At 42.0% G+C, this 23,688-nt stretch overlaps 1 protein-coding gene across 1 annotated transcript in view; it reads left to right on the top strand.

The window, feature by feature from the left end:
* Nucleotides 1-22,329, top strand: part of LOC139643428 (NACHT, LRR and PYD domains-containing protein 12-like) — a 32,106-nt gene extending 9,777 nt beyond the window's left edge. The window contains exons 4-12 of the mRNA XM_071518573.1: nt 2,862-4,728; nt 4,849-5,022; nt 6,177-6,350; nt 9,886-10,059; nt 11,401-11,574; nt 18,098-18,271; nt 18,898-19,071; nt 19,271-19,317; nt 19,992-22,329. Coding sequence (XP_071374674.1) covers nt 2,862-4,728; nt 4,849-5,022; nt 6,177-6,350; nt 9,886-10,059; nt 11,401-11,574; nt 18,098-18,271; nt 18,898-19,071; nt 19,271-19,317; nt 19,992-20,560 — 3,527 coding nt within the window. The 3' untranslated portion in view covers nt 20,561-22,329. The remainder of the gene's footprint in view (nt 1-2,861; nt 4,729-4,848; nt 5,023-6,176; nt 6,351-9,885; nt 10,060-11,400; nt 11,575-18,097; nt 18,272-18,897; nt 19,072-19,270; nt 19,318-19,991) is intronic.
* The last annotated feature ends 1,359 nt before the right edge of the window (nt 22,330-23,688 follow it).

Raw genomic sequence — 23,688 nt, 5'->3', positions numbered from 1 at the left:
TGTCATTTCCACTAGCTAACGTTGCATTGCGTAGCAACGAGTTGATCGCGAGAAAATGCGTGTGTATTTATTTAAAAGTACAAATATATGAGGGCCAATATAAAATGTTTTGGGCCGCTAAAATAAGTTATTTTCAATGAAAATCATCAAAGACAAAATTATTTCGTTTTTCTTTTCTTCTTTTCTTTTTTAGATCAGTGTAATAATCCATTCTGAGTGGCCCAAGCGGCCCATAGTCTGGCGGCCCTTCTGGCATTTGCCCACCTTGCCAGATGGCCAGTCCGTCACTGCATGGCAGCAATACTGAATGCTGGAGTTGCTGCTCGTCACCAACAGCCTGCAAATCACACTGTGCCTGTGGTACTTTACCACAAAATAACTATTGTTATAACTATTGTTTTTTTGTAGGGACGATAAGTTGGTAGACATGTTTTCACTGAAAAAACAAACAATATTGTTTGTGTTAGTATGACAACTGTATGTCGTTGTATTGAGCGGTTGTATAGTTTTGTGTCGACTCGACATGGCAGGAGTATCAAACGCTCGAGATGCTGCTGGTCTCGGACAACCTGCAGATACAAGCTGCTGTGGTTTCAAACTGGTTACTTGTTTAGCCTTTTGGTGTAACTAATCTTGTAATTTGTCTTAAGCCATATTACAAACAAATTTAAATAAAAGTGTGCTTTTGTACTGTTAATTATTTTCTTAACAAATAACAATTGACCTCACACACACCAAATTTGAAAACTACTATTACAGTGATTCTCTCACCATAGACAAGTAGAATCAATAAAACTAAAAACTTAACATTTACTAAAATACATGACTTCATAAATCACCATCTAAAATATAATGAAATATAAACAATTAACAGTAATTAAATAGGACATCTTGCCCTCTGCTGGCCTAAAATTAGTACAACACTTACTGTGTAGGCAGACAGGATGCTGCCCAGAGCTGTATGAAGACCAGATAGCCCCGTCTAAGAAAAAGCTCAAAAACCCGAAAAACCCAAGGTTCGATTCATCAAGGTGTACTGACTCGACATGAACGAATGAACAAAAAATGACACTATAAAACACTATGACTCTGTTGCTAGGTATGATGCTCTCTTTTAGACCCTGTCATTGGTCCATCAGGAAAAATCTCAACATGCCTCTTTTAGTCATTGAGAATGCACACAAGGAATCACACAACATAATCACACAATTTAATCTATATAAAAGTGTGGTTTACTTATATTGTCAAAAATAAAAATCCCTGTTTAATCAATAGTTAGAGCAACCTAATGATTTTGACAAAATGTAGCCTAACTTTTTAATACTTGCACAGTCCTCACAGATGTGTGATTTCTTTATTTGGGTGGATGGAATAATGCTATTATGACTTTACCAATTTGATGTTAAGACCTGGGGAAATGGCACAAGACTTACTACTCAGTATTAGTACTGATGATTTATGGAATATATTGTCAAGCCTATATAAATAGGGTTGTTGAGCAAGAATAGATTGCCGATGAAGTGGACGTCTGTCCCATACACTCCGACAACAGCGGAGAAACCTGCTGTATCCATAAATGTTGTTTTGTTGGTTGGCAAGGTGTGCACGTCCAGTGGCAATGAAATAAACTGCATCACAATATGAGGCTGTAAAGAGCTGTAACTGTTTGTGTGATTATTCTGCTGATGGAGGGTTGTAGACCTAAATCATCACTGCTGCACTGTTGCATTTTGCTTGTTGCCAAATATCTTATTGTTGTGATCACTTTCATAATAGTAATAGTATTAATGGTGTAATATTGTTACTTTGTTGAGAGGGAGTTGTGAGTGTCAGCAACAAACATCATCCTGCAAGATCTAACCTGTAGCTTTACTAACTCACTGTCATTCAGCGTTTGGAGAACATTTCTCCTCCTCTGTGTCTTTCAGCCATTTTCTCCTCTCCTTAAGAAACTCCTCAACCTGCTAAAAGTCCTCCTCTCTACTCCTCTCTACTCTTTTTCACCTTAGGAGCTCTCTTAAGGGCTAAGATGCTTCTTGAATAGCTTTTACCTTTACTAGGATTTAAACTTATTTTAATTCTAACAATAACGATTCCAAGAATTTTCTTAGATTTTCACCGCTAGGACCAACTCTTTGTACTAGGAAGCTTTGTGAATACGGCTCCTGAAGTACTGATTCATGTGAGTAACAGATGCAGAATGGGCCTCGTGACCTGAGGGTCGGCTGTTCAAATCCTTGAACTAGAAGATCTTGCTTGAGAAAGTGAATCAGTAATGCTCTCCACTTCCTTTAACAGCTATTGTCAAGATACCCTTGAGCAAGGCACTGAATCTCCAATTGCTCCAGTGGAGCTGCTCAGTATCAGACTGTGGTTGTAATGGGCAGCTGACAGGTGTAATGTGTAAATGTTTCATTGTGAAGCTGGGGTCAAACAGCATGTGTGCTCATCAAAACCTTTCCCTGGCAAAAAGAGTTGTGAATGAACTCAACCCATAGTTAATTAGCTGCTACGCTTGTAATGAAATATCTGAATCTGAATACTAGAATATTGTCCACAGCTTCCTCTGCCTGATGTCACAGCCTGTCTGTTCCACTAAGGCTGCATGTCAACAGGAAGCCTCTCTTCACAATGTTGCCTTCCTTTTTTGTTATTTCAAAGGAAACATTGTATTGATGTTGACAGTGAGAACATGTTTGTTATGTTATTCTCAGAGCACCAACTTTTAGCAAAAATATCACTGAGCTTCAAATGATTTTTTATTTGTCTCACAAGCATCTGTTTAGTGCTGCTATCTGCAAAAGAGCCTAATACTTTTAGTTTTAGTTTAGTTTTTATGGATGTTACTTTGTTCTACACAGATTTGCTGGTGAGAACAAAAGAGTCTCAACAACACATCACACGGTACCAAGACAAGTTCCAATCTAACCTCCAGGACATGGTTGAGTGTGCACAAGAAGGATGGTTAGAGAGGAAGGATAAGAAACTTCTGAATGATATCTACACAGAGCTCTACATCACAGACGGGGGTGACATACACATCAACAAGCAGCATGAGATCAGTAAGATTGAAATGGCATCAAGAAAGCCAGTGGAAACAGAAAAACCAATCAAACCCTGCGACATCTTCAAACACCCTTCTGGAAAACACACATCCATAAGAACAGTGCTGACCAATGGGATTGCAGGAATCGGTAAAACGTTCCTTGTGCACAAGTTCATCCTGGACTGGACTGAAAAAAGAACCAATCAAGATGTGCATCTCATATTCCCCTTCACCTTCCGCCAGCTGAATTTACTGAAGGGAAAAAGGATTTGTTTTGCAGAACTAATTCACAAATGTATCTGGGAAACCAAAGACATCAAGGAGGAGGCTCTTAATGACATCTTCACAAAACTACAGACGTCAGGAAACAAAAACTATGACAAGAGTATTTTCAAACTCCTGTTTGTGTTGGATGGTCTGGACGAAAACCGCCTTCAACTAGACTTCACTACCAACGAAGAGTGCTCTATTGATGTGACAAAGTCAACCAGAGTAGAAGTACTGCTGACAAACCTCATCGAGGGGAAACTGCTTCCCTCTGCTCGCCTCTGGATAACCACACGACCTGCAGCAGCCAATCAGATCCCTGGAGACTTTGTTGACATAGTGACAGAGGTGAGAGGCTTCACTGACCCACAGAAGGAGGAGTACTTCAGGAAGAGATTCAGTGATCAGGAGCTGGCCAGAAGAATCATCTCTCACATCAAGACTTCACGAAGCCTCCACATCATGTGCCACATCCCAGTCTTCTGCTGGATCACTGCTACAGTTCTGGAGCATGTGTTGAGAACAGATGAGGGAGGAAACCTGCCCAAGACCCTGACTGAGATGTACACAGAATTCCTGGTGTTTCAGATCGATCAGACGAAAAAGAAGTATGGCACAGAAAACAGCATTCAGTACATTCAGTCACTTGCACAACTGGCTTTTCATCAGCTGGAGAAAGGCAACCTGATCTTCTATGAGAAAGACCTAAAAAAGAGTGGCATTCATTTCAATGAAGCCTCAGTGTACTCAGGAGTGTTCACACAGATATTTAAAGAGGAGCGTGGGCGGAAGAAGGACGAGGACAACGACAAGATGTTCAGCTTTGTCCATCTGAGCATTCAGGAGTTTCTGGCTGCTGTTCATGTGGTTCTGTCACTCATTAACAGCAACAAGAATGTAATGGCCAAGCCACGACTGACTTCACAAAGTCTATGGGGTTTCAGCAAAACATCTGCAACAAAGGTCCACAGGATTGCTATTGACAAGGCCTTACAGAGTCCAAATGGACACCTGGACTTGTTCCTCCGCTTCCTCCTGGGTCTTTCACTGGAGACCAATCAGACTCTCCTACGAGGCCTGCTGACACAGACAGGAAGTAGCTCACAGACCAATCAGAATACAGTCCAGTACATAAAGGAGAAGATCAGGGAGAATCTCTCTCTAGAGAGAAGCATCAATCTGTTTCACTGTCTGAATGAGCTGAATGACTGTTCTCTACTGGAGGAGATCCAACAGTACCTGAGATCAGGAAGTCTCTCCACAGTCGAACTCTCCCCTGCTCAGTGGTCGGCTCTGGTCTTCATCTTACTGTCCTCGGAAGAAGAGCTGGACGTGTTTGACCTGAAGAAATACTCTGCTTCAGGGGAGGCTCTTCTGAGGCTGCTGCCAGTGGTCAAAGCCTCCAATAAAATTCTGTAGGTGAAAAGATAACTGGATATAATTACTATATCAAGTGTGATGTTTTTATAGAGGAGAAAATAGAAAAGTTAAAGTTTTTGTTTGTCTTTTTGTTTGACTCACTAATTCTTCTTCAGACTGAGTGGCTGTAATCTGTCAGAGAGAAGCTGTGAAGCTCTGGCCTCAGTTCTCAGCTCCCAGTCCTCTAGTCTGAGAGAGCTGGACCTGAGTAACAATGACCTGCAGGATTCAGGAGTGAAGCTGCTCTCTGCTGGACTGGAGAGTCCACACTGTCGACTGGAATCTCTCAGGTAAGATCCATTCACAGTTTTTCTCAATTGATTTGACACATTTCTCCAAACTACGGTCCCTGCTCTCAAAACTCTCTTTGGTCAGTATTTCTGAATCTGCAAAGGGAGACTCTGCAAGTTTTACATCAGGACTCCAGAACCATTTTACATTGGCATTTTTTAAATTTAACTGAAAATAAATTTTGTCCTGATCCAAATTCATATACAGCCATGAACCTGGAGGACTGAGAGAAGATCCTCCATGCTTTGATCTCATGTCATTTATATTACTGTACTGTTTGACTACTTGTTGCCCTGAGTTACACGGCAGAACTCTTAGTTCTCTCTGAGCTGGAGTGCAAGCTGAGATCGTCATGTCCTTCTGACTGACACTCAGTCTAAACTCCAGACTAAAGGTGAAAACACTTTTGCCATCAGGGCCTCTAGACTGTGGAATGCTTTCCTGAGGGACTTAGACTGGCAAATTCACCATCTTCTTAAATCTGCTTCATATATCTTGCCATTCTTCTTAATGGCTTTCTGTAAAGCATAACATAGTAGAGCTGAAAAAATAACAAAAAAAACAAAAACTGCAATATGAACTTCTGCAATTTCCAAATCACAGAGGCTGCAGTTAATTGCTTATGAGAGAGAAGCATCCAAAATAGATTTCTGAACAAGATATTTTTGGTAATCTTGGTCCATGACATCTATTTTTTTTTTCTTTTAATAAAATCATTTTTATTTAAGCAATTTTAAAGTTACAAAAAATGTATGACAAGAAAAACTTGTGATGATATGAATTGCAGTTTAATCGCAATTGCAATTTTCTGTCGAATAATCGCAATTTGATTTTTTGTCAATATCGTTCAGCCCTATAACAGCATATACCATTTGGTGGATGTATTTATCCAAATCATCTTGCAGCACCATGTGTGAATACAGTTTTAACATGGGTGAACCCAGTGGGAATCAAACCAGTATCTCTGGCATTGTTAGTGCTACACTCAGTTCAATGAGCTACAGCACCACGCAAAGAACACTGTGAACTCTGCTTTTAGATAAGGGATACATACATCAACATTATTAGCAGTAAGTATTTGAACGAAAAATCACAGACATTGACATTAAAATATAAGAGAGTAATATTTTCATATCTTTTCTTGTCTATTAAGGCTGAGTGGCTGTCAGCTGTCAGAGAGAAGCTGTGGAGCTCTGGCCTCACTTCTCATCTCCCAGTCCTCTTGTCTGAGAGAGCTGGACCTGAGTAACAACGACCTGCAGGATTCAGGAGTGAAGCTGCTCTCTGCTGGACTGCGGGGTCCGCACTGTAGACTGGAAACTCTCAGGTAAGATCCATTCACAGTTTTTCTCAATTGATTTGACAAATTTCTCCAAACTAAGGTCCCTGCCCTCAAAACTCTCTTAGGTCAGTATTTCTGAATTTGCAAAGGGAGACTCTGCAAGTTTTACATCAGGACTCCAGAACCATTTTACATTGGCATTTTCAATTTCACTGAAAATGAAATTTTGGATTTTCCAGAATGTTTTGTCCTGATTCAAATTCATACACAGCCATGAACCTGGAGAACTGAGATAAGATCCTCCATGCTTTGATCTTATGTCATTTATATTACTGCACCTTCACTATCACCATTTAAAACACTTTAAATCTGCTTTATATATCTTGCCATTCTTCTTAATGGCTTCCTGTAAAGCATAACATAGTAGACCTGAACAATTAATTAAAAAAACAACAAACAAAATTGCAATATGAACTTCTGCAATTAATTGCTTAAGAGAGAAAAGCGTCCAAAATGGATTTCTGAACAAGATATTTTGGGTAATCTAGGTCCATGAATCAAGTACAATATTGGTGAAAACCTTTCATCAGACTCAAACTCAGTAAATCCTGCACACTGACATCTATTTTTTTTAATGAAATCCCTTTTATTGAAACAATATTAAAGTTCTAAAAAAATTATGACAAGCTTGTGACATACATCATCTTGTGATGCACCTGGACACATCATCAGTGATGTTACCTGGGGTCATTGGGTGTTTTGGGTCTTTCAACAATTAGACACCCTTTCCCAGGTGACCCAGCCGGGGTTGATCAAGTCCCGGCTTGTGTCCAGGTAGCACTACCCCACCCACGGCTCTCCTCTCCTGATCGACAGCCACCTCGAAGCAACTTCTGCTGCCTTGGTGGCCAACTTGATGGCCCTTCGGCTACTGGCCCCTGTGGTGCCCAGCATGTTGTAGGCCCTGCAGAGGGACTGGCCTGCGAACCCTCTGCATCCCACCTCAATGGGCTCACACCTCGCTCACCACCCACTGCTTCGGCATTCTTCAACTAGCTCAGCGTACTTTGCCCTCTTCCTCTCGATGGTCTCCTCAATGCGGTCCTCCCAGGGAACGGTGAGTTCCAAGAGAATTACCTGCTTGGAGGCTTCTGAGATCAGCACCATGTCTGGCCTTAGCGTTGTTGTGGCAACAGTTTTTGGGAACTTCAGTTGCTTCCCCAGGTCAACTTTCAGCTCCCAGTCTTGTGCCGTTGCTAGCAGGCCAGAGGAGGTGGCCCTGGTGGCTGCTGTTAGCTTCTCTCCAGCCCTGACGAAAGCGATGGTCTTCATCACTGGGCGGAGGCACTTGCAGTGGCTAATCCCACTGCAGATTGTGTCCGCTATGGCCTTCAGGACTTGGTCATGACGTCAGCGGTAGCGTCCCTCGCCCAGGGCTTTCGAACAGCAGCCAACCATCCTGCTGGCTCGCTCCTCCTTGACTGATGCTTGCACCTCATCCTGGATCAGCGACCTCTTGTCCTTCCCTGCATCTTGTTGTAGCGAGGTGTTATGCTGCTACCCAGGCCAGCCCTTCCACAAGACACTGCACCCACCAACACCCTGTGCCTTAGCCACGACTCAGCGACGTCCACAGCCTCTGCTGCCCTCCACTTCCATCCTGTCCTGACCTCGATACCAGCCTGAGAGACTTTTGGGTTGCTGGACTCTCGGTATTGCAGCACCTCCCTAGTAGGGGTCACCATGAATTCTTCATTCAGAGAAATCCAGAGAATCCATGGGAGGATGCCATGTTGGTATATCCAGGCCTTAAATTTGCCAGGTAGGCCTGACTTGTCCACTGCAGCTAGCCAGGCTTCCAGCTCTTGGTTGGTCGCTCGGATGGATGCTGTGTCTCTCAGGCTGCAGTCAAACACCTTCCCCAGGCTCTTCACTGGTTTCTCTGTGATGGGTGGTAACTGGGTGCTGCCAAGTGCGAAGCAGAACTTGTTGATGGCCTTTCCTTTCTTCAGCACCAGGGATCTGGACTTCACCGGCTTGAAGCTCATACAAGCCCAGGTGATCAGCTCCTCAAGGCCGTTCAGGATCCACCTGCTCCCTGGGACAGATGTTGTTGTCACAGTCAGGTCATCCATAAAGACCCTAATGGGCGGCTGTCGAACACCGGACTTGGTGAGGGGCCCTCTGCATTGAACCTCAGCAGACTTCACCAGCATGTTCATGGCAAGCGCGAAAAGGATCACTGAAATGGTACATCCAGTGATAGTTCCCTTCTCGAGCTTGTGCCACTCTGGCATTGTAGACCCAGCAGAGACTCTCAGACTGAAGCTGTTGTAGTAGTCCAAAATGAGGCCCCTGAACTTGCCTGGGATATGGTACCGGTTCAGTGCCTCTTCGACCAGCTTGTGGGGTATGGACCCATGGGCGTTGCGAGGTCCAGCCACAGCACAACCAGGTCCCCGTTGTTCTGTCCAGGTCCCCCCCCCCTCTCGGGCATCCTTGGGGGTATCTTTCTGTAGGTTGATCTGTAGCTTGCTGTGGGTTCTTCCTCTCAGAAGATGCAGGTCGGGCTGCTAACCCTCACTGCCCTGTTGCCGTCTCTCCAGGCTGTCCGCTGTCTCTCCAGCTGTCACCACTCTGTTCTTGGTCGTCAACCAGTCTGTTCCTGGTAGTCACTGGTTGTTCCAGACAGAAGCTTGTGACATACATCATCTTGTGATGCACCTGGACACATTATCAGTGATGTTACCTGGGGCATTGGGTGTTTCGAGTCTTTCAACAATCAGACACCCTCGCCCAGGCGACCCAGCCGGGGTTGATCAAGTCCCGGCTTGTGTCCAGGTAGCACTACCCAACCCACGGCTCTCCTCTCCTGATCCACAGCCACCTCGAAGCAACTTCTGCTGCCTCGGTGGCCAACTTGATGGCCATTCGCCAACTGGCCCCTGTGGTGCCCAGCATGTTGTAGGCCCTGCAGAGGGACTGGCCTGCGAACCCTCTGCATCCCACCTCAATGGGCTTGCACCTCGCTCTCCACCCATTGCTTTGGCATTGTTCGACTAGCTCAGCGTACTTTGCCCTCTTCCTCTCGTTGGCCTCCTCAGTGCGGTCCTCCCAGGAAACGGTGAGTTCCGAGAAAATTACCTGCTTGGGGGCTTCTGAGATCAGCACCATGAAAAACACAAGAAAAACTTGTGATGATATGAATTGCAGTTTAATCTCAATTGCAATTTTCTGTCAAATAATCGCAATTAGATTTTTTGTCAATATCGTTCAGCCCTATAACAGAATATACCATTTGGTGGATGTATTTATCCAAATCATCTTGCAGTACCATGTGTGAATACAGTTTTAACATGTGTGAACACAGTGGGAATCAGACCAGTATCTCTGGCATTGTTAGTGCTACACTCAGTTCAATGAGCTACAGCACCATGCAAAGAACACTGAACTCTGCTTTTAGATAAGGGACACATACATCAACATTGTTAGCAGTAAGTATTGGAAAGAAAAAACACTGACAACACTGACATTAAAATATAAGAGAGTAATATTTTCATATCTTTTCTTGTCTATTAAGGCTGAGTGGCTGTCAGCTGTCAGAGAGAAGCTGTGAAGCTCTGGCCTCAGTTCTCAGCTCCCAGTCCTCTAGTCTGAGAGAGCTGGACCTGGTTAACAACAACCTGCAGGATTCAGGAGTGAAGCTGCTCTCTGCTGGATTGCGGAGTCCACACTGTAGACTGGAAATTCTCAGGTAAGATCCATTCACAGTTTTTCTCAATTGATTTGACACATTTCTCCAAACTATGGTCCCTGTTCTCAAAACTTTTTCAGGTCAGTTTTCCTGAGTTTGTGAAGGGAGACTCTGCAAGTTTTACATCAGAACTCCAGAACCATTTTACATTGGCATTTTCAATTTCACTGAAAATACAATTTTGGATTTTCCAGAATGTTTTGTCCTGATTCAAATTCATTCATATTCATTTATATTACTGCACCTCTCTCTTCCTGTCTCAGTCAAAATTCACTGTCACATCTGCAGCTTATTCAGAATAGACCAGCTAGGACTTTAAGTAGTGTGAAGCAGAGATCATACAGTAGATCCCAGATTTTTCATATTTCCACTGGGTACCTGCTGATGAAGAATTAATATTAAGATTTCACTGAGATTGACTAGTTTTGGCCCTGAGTTACACTGCAGAACTCTTAGTTCTCTCTGAGCTGGAGAGCAAGCTGAGATCTTCAGGTCCTTCTGACTGACACTCAGTCTAAACTCCAGACTAAAGGTAAAAACACTTTTGCCATCAGGACCTCTAGACTGTGGAATTCTTTCTTGAGGGACGTAGACTGGCAAATTCACTATCACCATTTAACACACCTTAAATCTGCTTTATATATCTAGCCATTCTTCTTAATGGCTTTCTGTAAAGCATAACATAGTAGAGCTGAAAAATTAACCAAAAAAAAAAACTGCAGTATGAACTTCTGCAATTTCCAAATCGCAGAGGCTGCAGTTAATTGCTTAAGAGAGAGAAGCGTCCAAAATGGATTTCTGAACAAGATATTTTGGGTAATCTTGGTCCATGAATCAAGTACAATATTGGTGAAAACCTTTCATCAGACTCAAACTGAGTAAATCCTGCACACTGACATCACTTTTATTTAAACAATTTTAAAGTTACAAAAAATGTATGACAAGAAAAACTTGTGATGATATGAATTGCAGTTTAATCGCAATTGCAATTTTCTGTCAAATAGTCGCAATTAGATTTTTTGTCAATATCGTTCAGCCCTATAACAGCATATACCATTTGGTGGATGTATTTATCCAAATCATCTTGCAGCACCATGTGTGAATACAGTTTTAACATGGGTGAACCCAGTGGGAATCAAACCAGTATCTCTGGCATTGTTAGTGCTACACTCAGTTCAATGAGCTACAGCACCACGCAAAGAACACTGTGAACTCTGCTTTTAGATAAGGGATACATACATCAACATTATTAGCAGTAAGTATTTGAATGAAAAATCACAGACAACATTGACATTCAAATATAAGAGAGTAATATTTTCATATCTTTTCTTGTCTATTAAGGCTGAGTGGCTGTCAGCTGTCAGAGAGAAGCTGTGGAGCTCTGGCCTCACTTCTCATCTCCCAGTCCTCTTGTCTGAGAGAGCTGGACCTGAGTAACAACGACCTGCAGGATTCAGGAGTGAAGCTGCTCTCTGCTGGACTGCGGGGTCCACACTGTAGACTGGAAACTCTCAGGTAAGATCCATTCACAGTTTTTCTCAATTGATTTTACACATTTCTCCAAACTAAGGTCCCTGTTCTCAAAACTCTCTCAGGTCAATTTTCCTGAATTTGCAAAGGGAGACTCTGCAAGTTTTACACCAGGACTCCAGAACCATTTTACATTGGTATTTTCAATTTCACTGAAAATAAAATTTTGGATTTTCCAGATTGTGTTTTGTCCTGATCCTAATTCTTAGACAGCCATGAACCTGGAGGACTGAGAGAAGATCCTCCATGCTTTGATCTCATGTCATTTATATTAAGATAAGCTAAGATAAGATAGCACTTTATTAATCCCCTTGGGGAAATTCAGGTGCCACAGCAGCAACTGGCAGACAGTACCAAGGAAAACAAGCGGCTCTGAGGGGCTAGGGTCCAAGTCCAGGTCTGAGTTGTAGCGTGTAGAGTCGAAAATATCAAACTTATAATTTGGTAAAGGTATATAAATATTAATATTTTGATCAAGAGATCAAATTATACTCGTAGGGGCACCACCTTCGTAAATGAAGGACCTTTACTCATACTAATCAGTCATCAATCTAAAGATCATGAGATCTTTCCAGTTCAGGGATTACTTTTCTCTGCAGGTAAGGAAACACATGACAACTTCTCTGCAATAAATGGGAATATTTATTTAACGATCCAAGTATAACCATATTCAATGAAATAAGCAATATAAGTCACTGATATTGATCACCAGAATAAAATACGGAAACTATAGACTAAAATAGGCATGGAATGTAATGAAACAAAATAAGGATGAGAGGAAAATGGTAATGAAATGTGGGAATAAGAATTGGCAGCAGTAAACGGAGGTATGTATGGATCAATTAAGCAGAGGAACGAGGCAGAAAGCTACGGGACAACTAAACTATAAAGCCTAGCCTTTCTTGACCTATTTAGATAATTTAAATCTAAGCTTTTGCATCAACTCTCAGCAGTAAAGACGTGGATAGTCAGAGCCTACTTTGTTCAGTTGAGAAGTCCTGCCGGTCAGGGTTGTCTGGTCCCGCTGAGCTCGGAGAGACAGACTCGGCGTGGCCTGTTACCTGGCAACGGCAGACGCTGGATGGAACAGCTGGTCTCCGGTACTATTGCCACGTTGAGGCAAGCAGCGCTACCGGCTTACTCAAAGCTGTAGTCAACAGGTCCCTGGATGTAGAACACTGTGGCGATGTTGCACCAGTGTTGGCTGCTGGATGGAGTTGAAGTTTCTAGCTCTTCTAACTGTTGTAAAAGCCTAAATGATCTCGTTCCTAAATAGCTTTGGAAGCAATCTTCGCTTGGCCGGGCGTTGATAACTTCTACTATTAGACGCGAGGTTCAAACTTCTTGCAAGCGATTCTAAAGTTCATCTGCAGAAGTCTCTAACTCCAGGCTCAAACTCTAAGTTTCACTAAAGGCGAATTGCAGCTAAAATTGTTGATCTTGGTTTCAGCAGGTTTCTTGGCGAGAGCGGAATGTTGAACTGCGAACAAGGCCAGATAAGAAAGTTTTATAGATCTTTGAATTTCCAGGCGTGGTTTGCTATGCAAATCACGCTTCGTGGTCTTTTTCTGTTGCGCCCTGTTTACTAATTAATTTCTTTGTTTGAGAAGGTTCCACCCTGAACAGGGAGAGGGGAGAAAATGAATGTAAGAGGAATTCTTCCTCTAGTCTATTTTATTTTGAGATCTATTACCAAGTGATCTTAATAAAGATTTCTTTTTAAAGTAATACGCGGGTATTTTACATCTCCACCAATTACTGTTGTCAATTGATCAAAATAATAAAAACCTGTGAACTTACATTCGAATTTATATAGCTAGCACATCAATATAAGGACCTCAAATAAACCTTCATGGCCTAATCTATGACTATACAGTCTTCACCAAGTTAACTCATATATGTAACTTGTGTTTCTAACTGTGTGACTAATGTGAAAAACAATTTAACCATTTAATACAATTAAACTTGGTCGACATTATACTGACCTGTCATAGCTATAAATGACCACACGGTGGCAGTGTGGTACCATGCAAAAGAAAGGGAGAGTGATATAATTGTAATTATTTCCTCAACTAAAGCAGATAACATTGTGGGTGCATACAATTCACTACGAATTAAACAACTTCAACATATATATAGTTGACACATTTAGCCTATACTTCAAGATACATAATAAACTCATTAAAACATTTTGAGAAGTATAGGGTTAAAAGTAGGTTTAAAGAAGAATGTGGAGATTGGAAAGATTTATGACAGTCCTGTTTCAGAGAGGGGGTAGTGATGAGACTCTGGTAAGTGTCAACAGCAGTCTGTTGTTCCTTCGTATTGACACATTGGTATGTATCCCCATTCTCACCCAATGGTGACTGTCCCTTTTGATTAATCAGAACAGTCTGGCACTCCAAATGAAGAAAGTAGGATGATTCCCTATATTCATAGGTGTGGAAGGTATGGGTGTGTGAGTGTATACTTCATTAAGGTTCCTGAGTCCTTGAGTCCTTCTCCTCCTGATGGCTGGAAGATAAAGGTCATTAACTGTGGAATGTGTGAGAAAGTTTCAAACCTCTTCGCAGCATCCTGTTGTTAATCCCCAAGAGCTTTTGGGGAGACATCTACTGCTATCAGATACCACTTTTGAAGCTGTGGGTTGTGTCAAATAGACACCTTTATGGCCACTTGTTGTGGTAGTAGGCCATGTGGTGTTGATTCAAGAAAGCAATAGAGAGGTTGGGGCTTTCTCCAAAGGTCTCACTGGTATCACTACAGAGTCATGTGCAGGGTGTGTGTGTGTGTGTGTGTGTGTGTGTGTGGGGGGGGGGGGTGTCAGGAGTTATGACTGGCTGTCACCGGGGTCGCTGATGTTGTTGAACGGTCCAATGGCCGCCGGCACAAAGGAACGCCTGAGCCGCTCCGTCCTGCATCACGGGAGGAGGAGCCTGTGGCTGAAGTTGCTCCTCATCAGCCTCAGCTTGTCGTAGAGAGGGTGAGAGGGGTTCTCCAGGATGGCATTGATCTTTCCCCTCAACCTCCTCTCTGCCACTGCCTCCAGACTGTCCAGTTTGACTCCAGCAACAGAGCCAGCCTTCTTCATTAGCTTGTTCAGTCTGTTGGCTTCCCCTGCTTTGATGCTGCCTCCCCAGCACACCGCAGCAAAGAAGAGTGCTACTACAGACTGGTAGAACATCTGCAGCAGCCTGTTGCACATGTTGAAGGACCTGTACTTCCTGACCTCCTCAGGAAGTACAGTCTGCTCTGTCCTTTCCAGGACCGATAGGAGTTCACCATCTCCACCTTCTCCCCCTGGATGGTGACAGGGGTTGGGGGCCTCCCACTCCTTCTGAAGTCCACCACCAGCTCCTTGGTCTTCGTGATGTTGAGCTGGAGGTGGTTGTTGTCACACCAACCTACAAAGCTCTCTACCAGCTCTCTGTATTCCTCCTCATTGTCCTCCGTGATGCAGCCGACAATGGAGGAGTCATCAGAGAACTTCTGTAGGTGGCACGTTCCAGAGTTGAAGCGGGAGTCCGAGGTGTAGAGGGTGAAAAGAAATGGTGACAGTACAGTTCCTTGGGGTTCGCCGGTGTTGCCCACCACCACATCTGACAGGCTGCCCTGCAGCTGGACGTACTGCAGCCTGCAGGGCAGGTAGTCCGTAATCCAGTCCACAAGGTTGTGGTCTACCTGCATCTCAGAGAATTTCTCTGCCAGCAGGGGAGGCCGGATGGTGTTGAAGGCACTGGAGAAGTCAGAGAACATGATTCTCATAGCGCCCCCTGGCCTCTTCAGGTGTGAGTAAGCCCTGTGGAGCAGGTAGATGATGGCGTCCTCTGCTCCAATGTGGGCCTGGTAAGTGAACTGCAGGGGTCCAGGGAGCCGACCACCAGGGGCCTGATGTGCTGCAGAACCAGTCTCTAAAAAGGTCTTCATGACATGTGAGGTCAGAGCTACTGGCCTGTAGTCATTGAGAGCGCTTGGACGTCCTTTCTTGGGCACCGGGAAAATGCAGGAGGTCTTCCACAGCTGGGGCACCTTCTTCAGCCTCAGAGAGAGGTTGAAGAGGTGCTGGAACACTCCTGCAAGCTGCCCAGCGCACGCCTTGAGCACCCTGGGGTTGATGTTGTCTGGACCCTTGCTTTGTTTTTTCGCAGCTTGGAGAGTCAAAATTCACTGTCACATCTCCAGCTTATTCAGAATAGAGCAGCTAGGACTTTAACTAGTGTGAAGCAGAGATCATACAGTATATCCCAGATTTTCATATTTCCACTGCTGATGAAGAATTAATATTAAGATTTCAGAGTTTGACTAGGTTTGGCCCTGACTTACACTGCAGAACTCTTAGGCCTTGTTCAGACTGCCAGTCCAAATCGGATTTTTGGGATATCCAGATTGGAGTTGGATTGATTTTATCAAGTCTAAACAGCAAAAAACCACATGGAATCCGATTTTTGCAAATCAGATTTAAGACACATTTGTATGTGGTTTGAAATGCGGATTTCTACAGATGCGTATCACTCTGACCGCTCTAGCTGCTCAAACGGTTTTCAAACTGTCACTAGTAGATGTGAGTCGCACATGCGCGAGCGTAAACGGTTTAAGGCACAGACCCCCCTTTAAATTTCGGCCATTAGCTCTGTCACTACCACAGATTAATGTGTATCTTCAATTGGAAAGACAAATTTAATCGTCTCACACTTGAATAGCATTAAGGTTGATGCGGACTCGCCAGCTATAGCTTTTATGTTGCCATGGCCATTTTATATTAATTGCTAATGTTACCAAGTTGGCTAGTTAACTGATGTAGCAAACAAACCCATCATGTTTCACATCACATCAGCCAAAGTGGTGATAAATTAATTCCATAACTGGATACTACTTCGTTTTCAATCATATATGTTCACCAAAGCTAGCTAGCTAGCTTACTTACTTACTTATCAAATGTACATCCTGATCTCGTAATTACGAGATATTTTCATTTGACTGAACTATTATTGACTGTCCCAAATGTACATTTGATGTTTCGCCACGGTGTCAAAACATTATGTATTCAGGTATGAGTCTTGAAAGTAAACGAGAAGTCGATCGTATTTCGCAAGTCAGCAAATCACTACATATTGTAGATTATAAAGCAAAGTATAGTAGGTTTCATGTGAATAAGCAGATGCTGGAGTCTAGCGAGTAAAGCAATCTAGCCAAATTTAAAGAAGATTTTAACATAAGATGAGATAGGTACTTTATTCATCCCCGAAGGGAAATTAGGGCGTTACAGCAACTAATAACCAAGTAAAATGGCGCATGCGCGACTCAGATTGGGTAGTGGCTCAGATCGGGTAGTGACAGCCCTCACTGTCGGGGATGTTCTCTGCTGCGACAAGGACTTATGTACCGCGACTAGACTGTCCTATGGTGCGGAGGAAAAGCCGACGTCGTTACCACGGCAACCGATGCAGATAACTTAACGGTGCCTGAACACACAAATCTGACCTGGTCACTTGCAAATAACAGTGTTGACAGTCAGAGCTAAAGATCGGATTTGAGAAACAAATCAGATTTGCCTGCAGTCTGAACAAAGCCTTAGTTCTCTATGAGCTGGAGAGCAAGCTGAGATCTTCAGGTCCTTCTGACTGACACTCAGTCTAAACTCCAGATTAAAGGTGATTACACTTTTGCCATCAGGGCCTCTAGACTGTGGAAACTTTCCTGAGTGACTTACACTGGCAAATTCACTATCTTCTTTTAAAACACTTTAAATCTGCTTTATCTCGCCAGTCTTCTTAATGGCTTTCTGTAAAGCATAACATAGTAGACCTGAACAATTAATTAAAAAAACAACAAACAAAATCACAATGTGAACTTCTGCAATTTCTTAATCGCAGAGGCTGCAATTAATTGCTTAAGAGAGAGAAACGTCCAAAATGGATTTCTGAACAAGATATTTTGGGTAATCTTGGTCCATGAATCAAGTACAATATTGGTGAAAACCTTTCATCAGACTCAAACTCAGTAAATCCTGAAAACTGACATCTATTCTTTTTTTAACAAAATCCCTTTTATTGAAACAATTTTAAAGTTCTAAAAAATGTATGACAAGAAAAACTTGATATGAATTGCAGTTTAATCTCAATTGCAATTTTCTGTCAAATAATCGCAATTAGATTTTTTGTCAATATCGTTCAGCCCTATAACAGCATATACCATTTGGTGGATGTATTTCCAGGTCCTGTATATCCAAATCATCTTGCAGTACCATGTGTGAATACAGATTTAACATGGGTGAACCCAGTGGGAATCAAACCAGTATCTCTGGCATTGTTAGTGCTACACTCAGTTCAATGAGCTACAGCACCATACAAAGAACACTGTGAACTCTTTTAGATAAGGGATACATACATCAACATTATTAGCAGTAAGTATTTGAAAGAAAAATCACAGACAACATTGACAAAATATAAAATATAAGAGAGTAATATTTTCATATCTTTTCTTTATTGTCTTTTCTCTGTCTATTAAGGCTGAGTTACTGTAAGCTGTCAGAGAGAAGCTGTGAAGCTCTGGCCTCAGTTTTCAGCTACCAGTCCTCTAGTCTGAGAGAGCTGGACCTGAGTAACAACAACCTGCAGGATTCAGGAGTGAAGCTGCTCTCTGCTGGACTGGGGAGTCCACACTGTAGACTGGAGACTCTCAGGTCAGGATTCCCCAACCTGGTCAACACATGAACATTTAAATCCTGCTTTACTTACAGTGAATAGATTTCTAACCTGTGGAGGATTTTCTCTGCTCTTATGATTGTGGTAACAACCTTTCACTATACTTTCTATCCCCTGTGAACTGTTTTCTGCTTTCTCTCAGTATATCTAATTATTTCCCTCCTTGCTGTCTCTGTTGTTGAGACCTAAAATACCAAAAAGGATTTCGAAGATTCTGCAGCAAACTGATCCAAGAACTGCCAAACTGACCAAATGAAAGCACAAAGCGGATCATTGGAGTTTGGAGTGGTGACCGCTGCAGTTTTTACTAAAATTAAATCACATTATCACATCTAACATCAGAGCAGATAGTGATTATCTAACATGAATCTTGTTTTAAACAGGAAGTTTACACTGAGAGCATGGCTCTCTTTTCCAGAAAACACTTGTGTAGAAAAACAGGCAAAAGTCTTTTCTCAGTAATAAACAATAAATAAACTACACATCAATGGAAGAAAATTTAAAACTTAACTGTGTGTGTGTGCTTGTGTGTGTGTGTGTGTGTGTGTGTGTGTGTGTGTGTGTGTGTGTGTGTGTGTGTGTGTGTGTGTGTGTGTGTGTGCAGGCTGTCAGGCTGTCTGCTCACAGAGGAAGGCTGTGCTTCTCTGGCCTCAGCTCTGAGCTCCAACCCCTCCCATCTGAGAGAGCTGGACCTGAGCTACAATCATCCAGGAGCCTCAGGAGTGAAGCTGCTCTCTGCTGGACTGGTGGATCCACACTGGAGACTGGACACTCTCAGGTATGGAGAGGCAACGTCTGCTAGAAGGCTGAGAGCTCACACACATTTTCTCTGTCACACTGAGAAGCTGAGGAATATTGTTTAATGTTTAACAGCTGTTATGGCTGATGCTGTATGGAAACTCATTCATATTGAAGGTTATTAAATGTCCATGTTTCCACCAGACAATCTGCTGATCTGACTTTGTTTATTCCCCCAGTGTGGACCATGGTGGAGTGCAGTGGTTGAAACCAGGTGTGAGGAAATGTAAGTATGTAATTAGTTTGATTTATGACAACAAAGCAACACACATTCAACTATTTAGTTGAATGTGTGTCGCTGAAAGCTGTCATATTTAATGGTTTTAGGTCAATTTACCACATTATTATTTAATTACAAGTATTGTGGTTTATACCCAGCGTTTTCCTTTTGATGGTAGTGAATAATTAGGATAAGAAATCCCCCTTATTTATTTCAGATTTTTCTTCATCAGTTTTAGGTCATTAAGCTCATTAAGCTTAATCATTTCCATTCATGTGTTCCATTCATGTGTTTTAATGAAACTGTTAAATAAGTTGTGAAATATTTATCTTTTTATTTATGTGTATATACATATATTTATGTATGTATGTATGTATGTATGTATGTATGTGTATGTATCTATATCATCATTATTGTTATGTATTTATTTATTAATATTTAACCCATTCCTGTTATCATTAGTCTCTTTTCATCATATTTTCCTAATTGTTAAACCTTATGTAAGCCCCATCAGAGGTTGGTTGCCTTTTCTTGTAATTTAAATCAATAAATGAATATATAATTATTCACAAAAATGAAACTGTTGAATAATAAACAAGTTGTTAATAAAATAACAATAAACACAACAGGGGTATTACATGATAAACTGCTGCTGTATTGTGTGTTGTTCTCTCCATCAGATGCCTGTGAACTCACACTGGACCCAAACACAGCAAACAGAAACCTCCTCCTGTCTGAAGACAACAGAAAGGTCACAGAGGTGGAAGAGGAGCAGCCATATCCTGATCACCCAGAGAGATTTGACTTCTGGGATCAGCTGCTGTGTAGAAATGGTCTAACTGGTCGCTGTTACTGGGAGGTTGAGTGGGAAGGAAGGGTTTCTATAGGAGTGACTTACAGAGGAATTGGAAGGAGTGGAGCGGGTGCTGACTGCTGGATTGGAGGGAATGAAAAGTCCTGGAGTCTGTTCTGCTGTGATTGTAGTTACTCTGCCTTTCACAATAACAGAAGAGTCACACGTTACCCCGCCTCCTCTGTCTCTAACAGAGTAGCAGTGTATCTGGACTGGCCTGCTGGCTCTCTGTCCTTCTACAGAGTTTCCTCTGACACACTGATCCACATCCACACCTTCCACTCCATATTCACTGAACCACTCTCCCCTGGGTTTGGGTTAGGGGTTAAGTTTGGTGCCTCAGTGTCTCTGTGTCAGATAGAGGAGGGAGAGAGAAACACTCACACTGCTGACTAAAGACAGCTGCTGACATGATAGTTCACTCTGTACAGGAACACACACATTGGGTGCATCCCAAGTCTCTTATTTGATATTTCCTCGCTCCTCACTTTAACCGGACGTTGTTCTGGTCTGCCATTTTGAAGGTCGTGGGGGGGGGGGGGGTGGCGCACGAGGAGCACCTCTACTGCAGATGCCAAGTTGCCAGCTGCCTGGAAGAAAAATAAGCACTACCTGTCTTTTGACCACGATGCGATGATGACGGAGCAAAACCCAGAACAAAGAGGCAGAACGAAGAGGCAGCTTCCAACAAATGGGTATCCCCAAATGAAAAATGTGAATGGAGAGTTTTCATTCTCTAGTTGACTGACTGAGGTCTTGGTACAGGGAGTAATACTACAGAACAGAAAATCTGAGTTTTAATTAATTGTATTGTATTCGGTATCTACTGCATTTTGGGGCTGTAATAGGTTTGCTTACTTTGATAATGTCTATAAATACTAGAGTTAAACAGACTTATATTCTGTTTTATAAAGGGCTAAGAAAGTTTTATCAACAAGTGCTGTTTTTTCATTATTTTGCACAGGCCCGCACACCCTAAAAAATATTAAAATGGAAAGTAACTTGTACTTTGAGTAATTTATTAACCAGGTACTTTTTTAATTTTACTTGAGTAGGTTTCTCAAATGGTAATTTTCACTTTTACTTGAGTCTTTTTTTTATGGGAGTAGTTGTACTTTTACTTGAGTATAGATTTTCAGTACTCTACCCACCACTGGTCGTCCCAAAGCTCTTATTTCTGCTCCGAGGAGCGAGGAGGGATCTCTGAGGAGCTATGAGTGAGGACACATGAGAGCAGCCTTCCTGGAAGACTTTCAGCTGAACGCCATGACGTCAATTACATCATGACGTTGCTTCACATGACGCTTCAGAGGAAAGGACGTCTCATTTCTCTAAAAACATATTTCCTCGTTATCTCTCTCCTCGCGTCTCTCCATGCATCCTTGGTGGGAGGGACTAAGACGCAAGGAAAAGACGCAAGTGAGGGAAACGTGGATGCACCCACACACTTGCATCTTTTTTTTTTAAGATTTATTTTTGCCGTTTTTTGACAGAGTTAGTGAGAGAGAGACAGGAAGGCATGGGAGAGAGAGAGAGGGGAGGACATGCAGTAAATGACCGCTGGCTGGATTCGAACCCAGGTTGCTGCAGGAAGGACTGAGCCTTATGGTACGCACTCTACTCGGTGAGCCACTGGGGTGCCCCACACGCTAATATCTTAATGAAAGAATATTAATTTTTCTATTTTCATATAGATTTATGAGTTGTTTTACTGTAAAGAACACAATTAATCAATCACTGTCAACAGAATGATTTCTATATTCAGGGAAACTGACCAGGGTTTTAACACGACTCAGGTACTGGAACATGAATATTTTATTTGGAAAATTAAATTAATTAAATATTAAAACAGACAGAAACAAGTTGTGTATGATTGACAGGTTAAAATATCTTTATTTTGGGTCTTTGTTATATTTGGTATTAAGGTTAATTATTTATTAAGGTTAAACATAGTTTTATCTTCTTTTCAAGTTTTGTTATGAATGTTTTTTATTTTAAAATGTAATTATTTTCCTAAAATAGACCAATATAATTCTTTGTTGTTGTCTATGTTGTGAGTCATGACTTCTCATAATGAAGGAAAATATAATCTGTCATCGCTGATTTACTTTGCTGACACTCAAGTTAACATATTTATGCTAAACATGTAGAATTATGAAGAAAAAAACAAATCTATAGATTTGTCATCACACCTACTCCGCTCACACTGTGTGTGTGTGTGTGTGTCCGTCCAGTTTCTTTCTACAGCCCTTCATGTCTGAAAGGACTTTACAGAGAACGAGCCGACCTAGATCTAACTGATCAATAATCAATCGCAAAACAGGAATGATCAATACAGTCTGCATTTTGCACAGAATTATGAAAAAAAAATACTATGGATTTTTAATATATGTGCAGGAACATGACAGTTCTTAAAAATATTTACAAAGAGAGAAATAATGATACTGAACACACACACACACACACACACACACACACACACAGTCCTGCCCCTCCCATCCCGTTTTGGCAGTGAGTGCACAAACATTAACACCACTACTACAACTTTTATTATTAGGGGTCCCATAGTGCTGGGAACCCTATTGTTTTTGGTTGGATTATTAGGGGTCCAAGCATGTAGTGCTGGAACCCTATTGTATTTGCTGGAATTCTTCTTCTTTCTTTCTTTCTTTTTCTCTGCTAAAAGTATCTGTAGCTCAGAAACCGTAAGTCCTACAGCAGCCATATATGGCAGGTGGGCTCCTATGGCGCGCCGCTACTCAGGCCAGGCAGCCCATGCACATTGGCAAGATGGTGGTGCTATAACAAGCAACTTTACATTTTGGCCAATAACTTCTGAACCGTGTATCGTAGACTATAAGAAACACAAGAAAATTCTTTCTAGACTTTGGAATGTGCCGAGTCCAACTCATATATCACTTTCAATGTCCACCATATTGCATTGTCCGCCATTTTGAATTATTTAAGAAACACTTTTTTCTCTACTCCTCCTAGGCCATTCATCCGGTTCACATGAAAGTTGTCTGTGCAGAATCTTGGGACTGTCCTCTTTCAAAATTGCATAAAGGTTATTGATAGATCAAATGGTTTGGCTTGTATTGATTATTATTAACCATTCATCTAATTTAGCCAAAATTTGAAACACATTTTGAGAAGTGTTGCGTCAACACACCCCCAAAAGCATTTGGAGTTCCATCTCTAGTGGGCGATATAAATGCAAAACGTTTATATCTCATAATTGACTGCATAGATTTTTATGAAAATTTTTACACATGTTCTAGGATGATGTCCAAGTCGATCCATGAAATTTGGTCATTATTAATGAAAGCGTGGCTTATTGCATAATAACCAAATCTTCATTAGTCTTAAAGTCACAACTTCAAAAATTCATTATTTATTATTCATTAAAATTCATTCAGCCGTATGTCCTAGAGAGCTGAAATTTTCGGAACATGTCGGCTGAAGTGAGATTAATCTTTCGTACACTGGTACCTACCCCCGATTATGATGTCGCCCCCCTCTGT

The sequence above is a fragment of the Centroberyx affinis genome, unplaced genomic scaffold (genome assembly GCF_046629955.1).
Source record: "Centroberyx affinis isolate AG114_WGS23_722 - 3 ecotype Tasmania unplaced genomic scaffold, CSIRO-AGI_Caff_v1 ptg000606l_1, whole genome shotgun sequence".
Taxonomy (NCBI): Eukaryota; Metazoa; Chordata; class Actinopteri; order Beryciformes; family Berycidae; genus Centroberyx; species Centroberyx affinis.
This window is presented reverse-complemented; position numbering and strand designations above follow the sequence as displayed.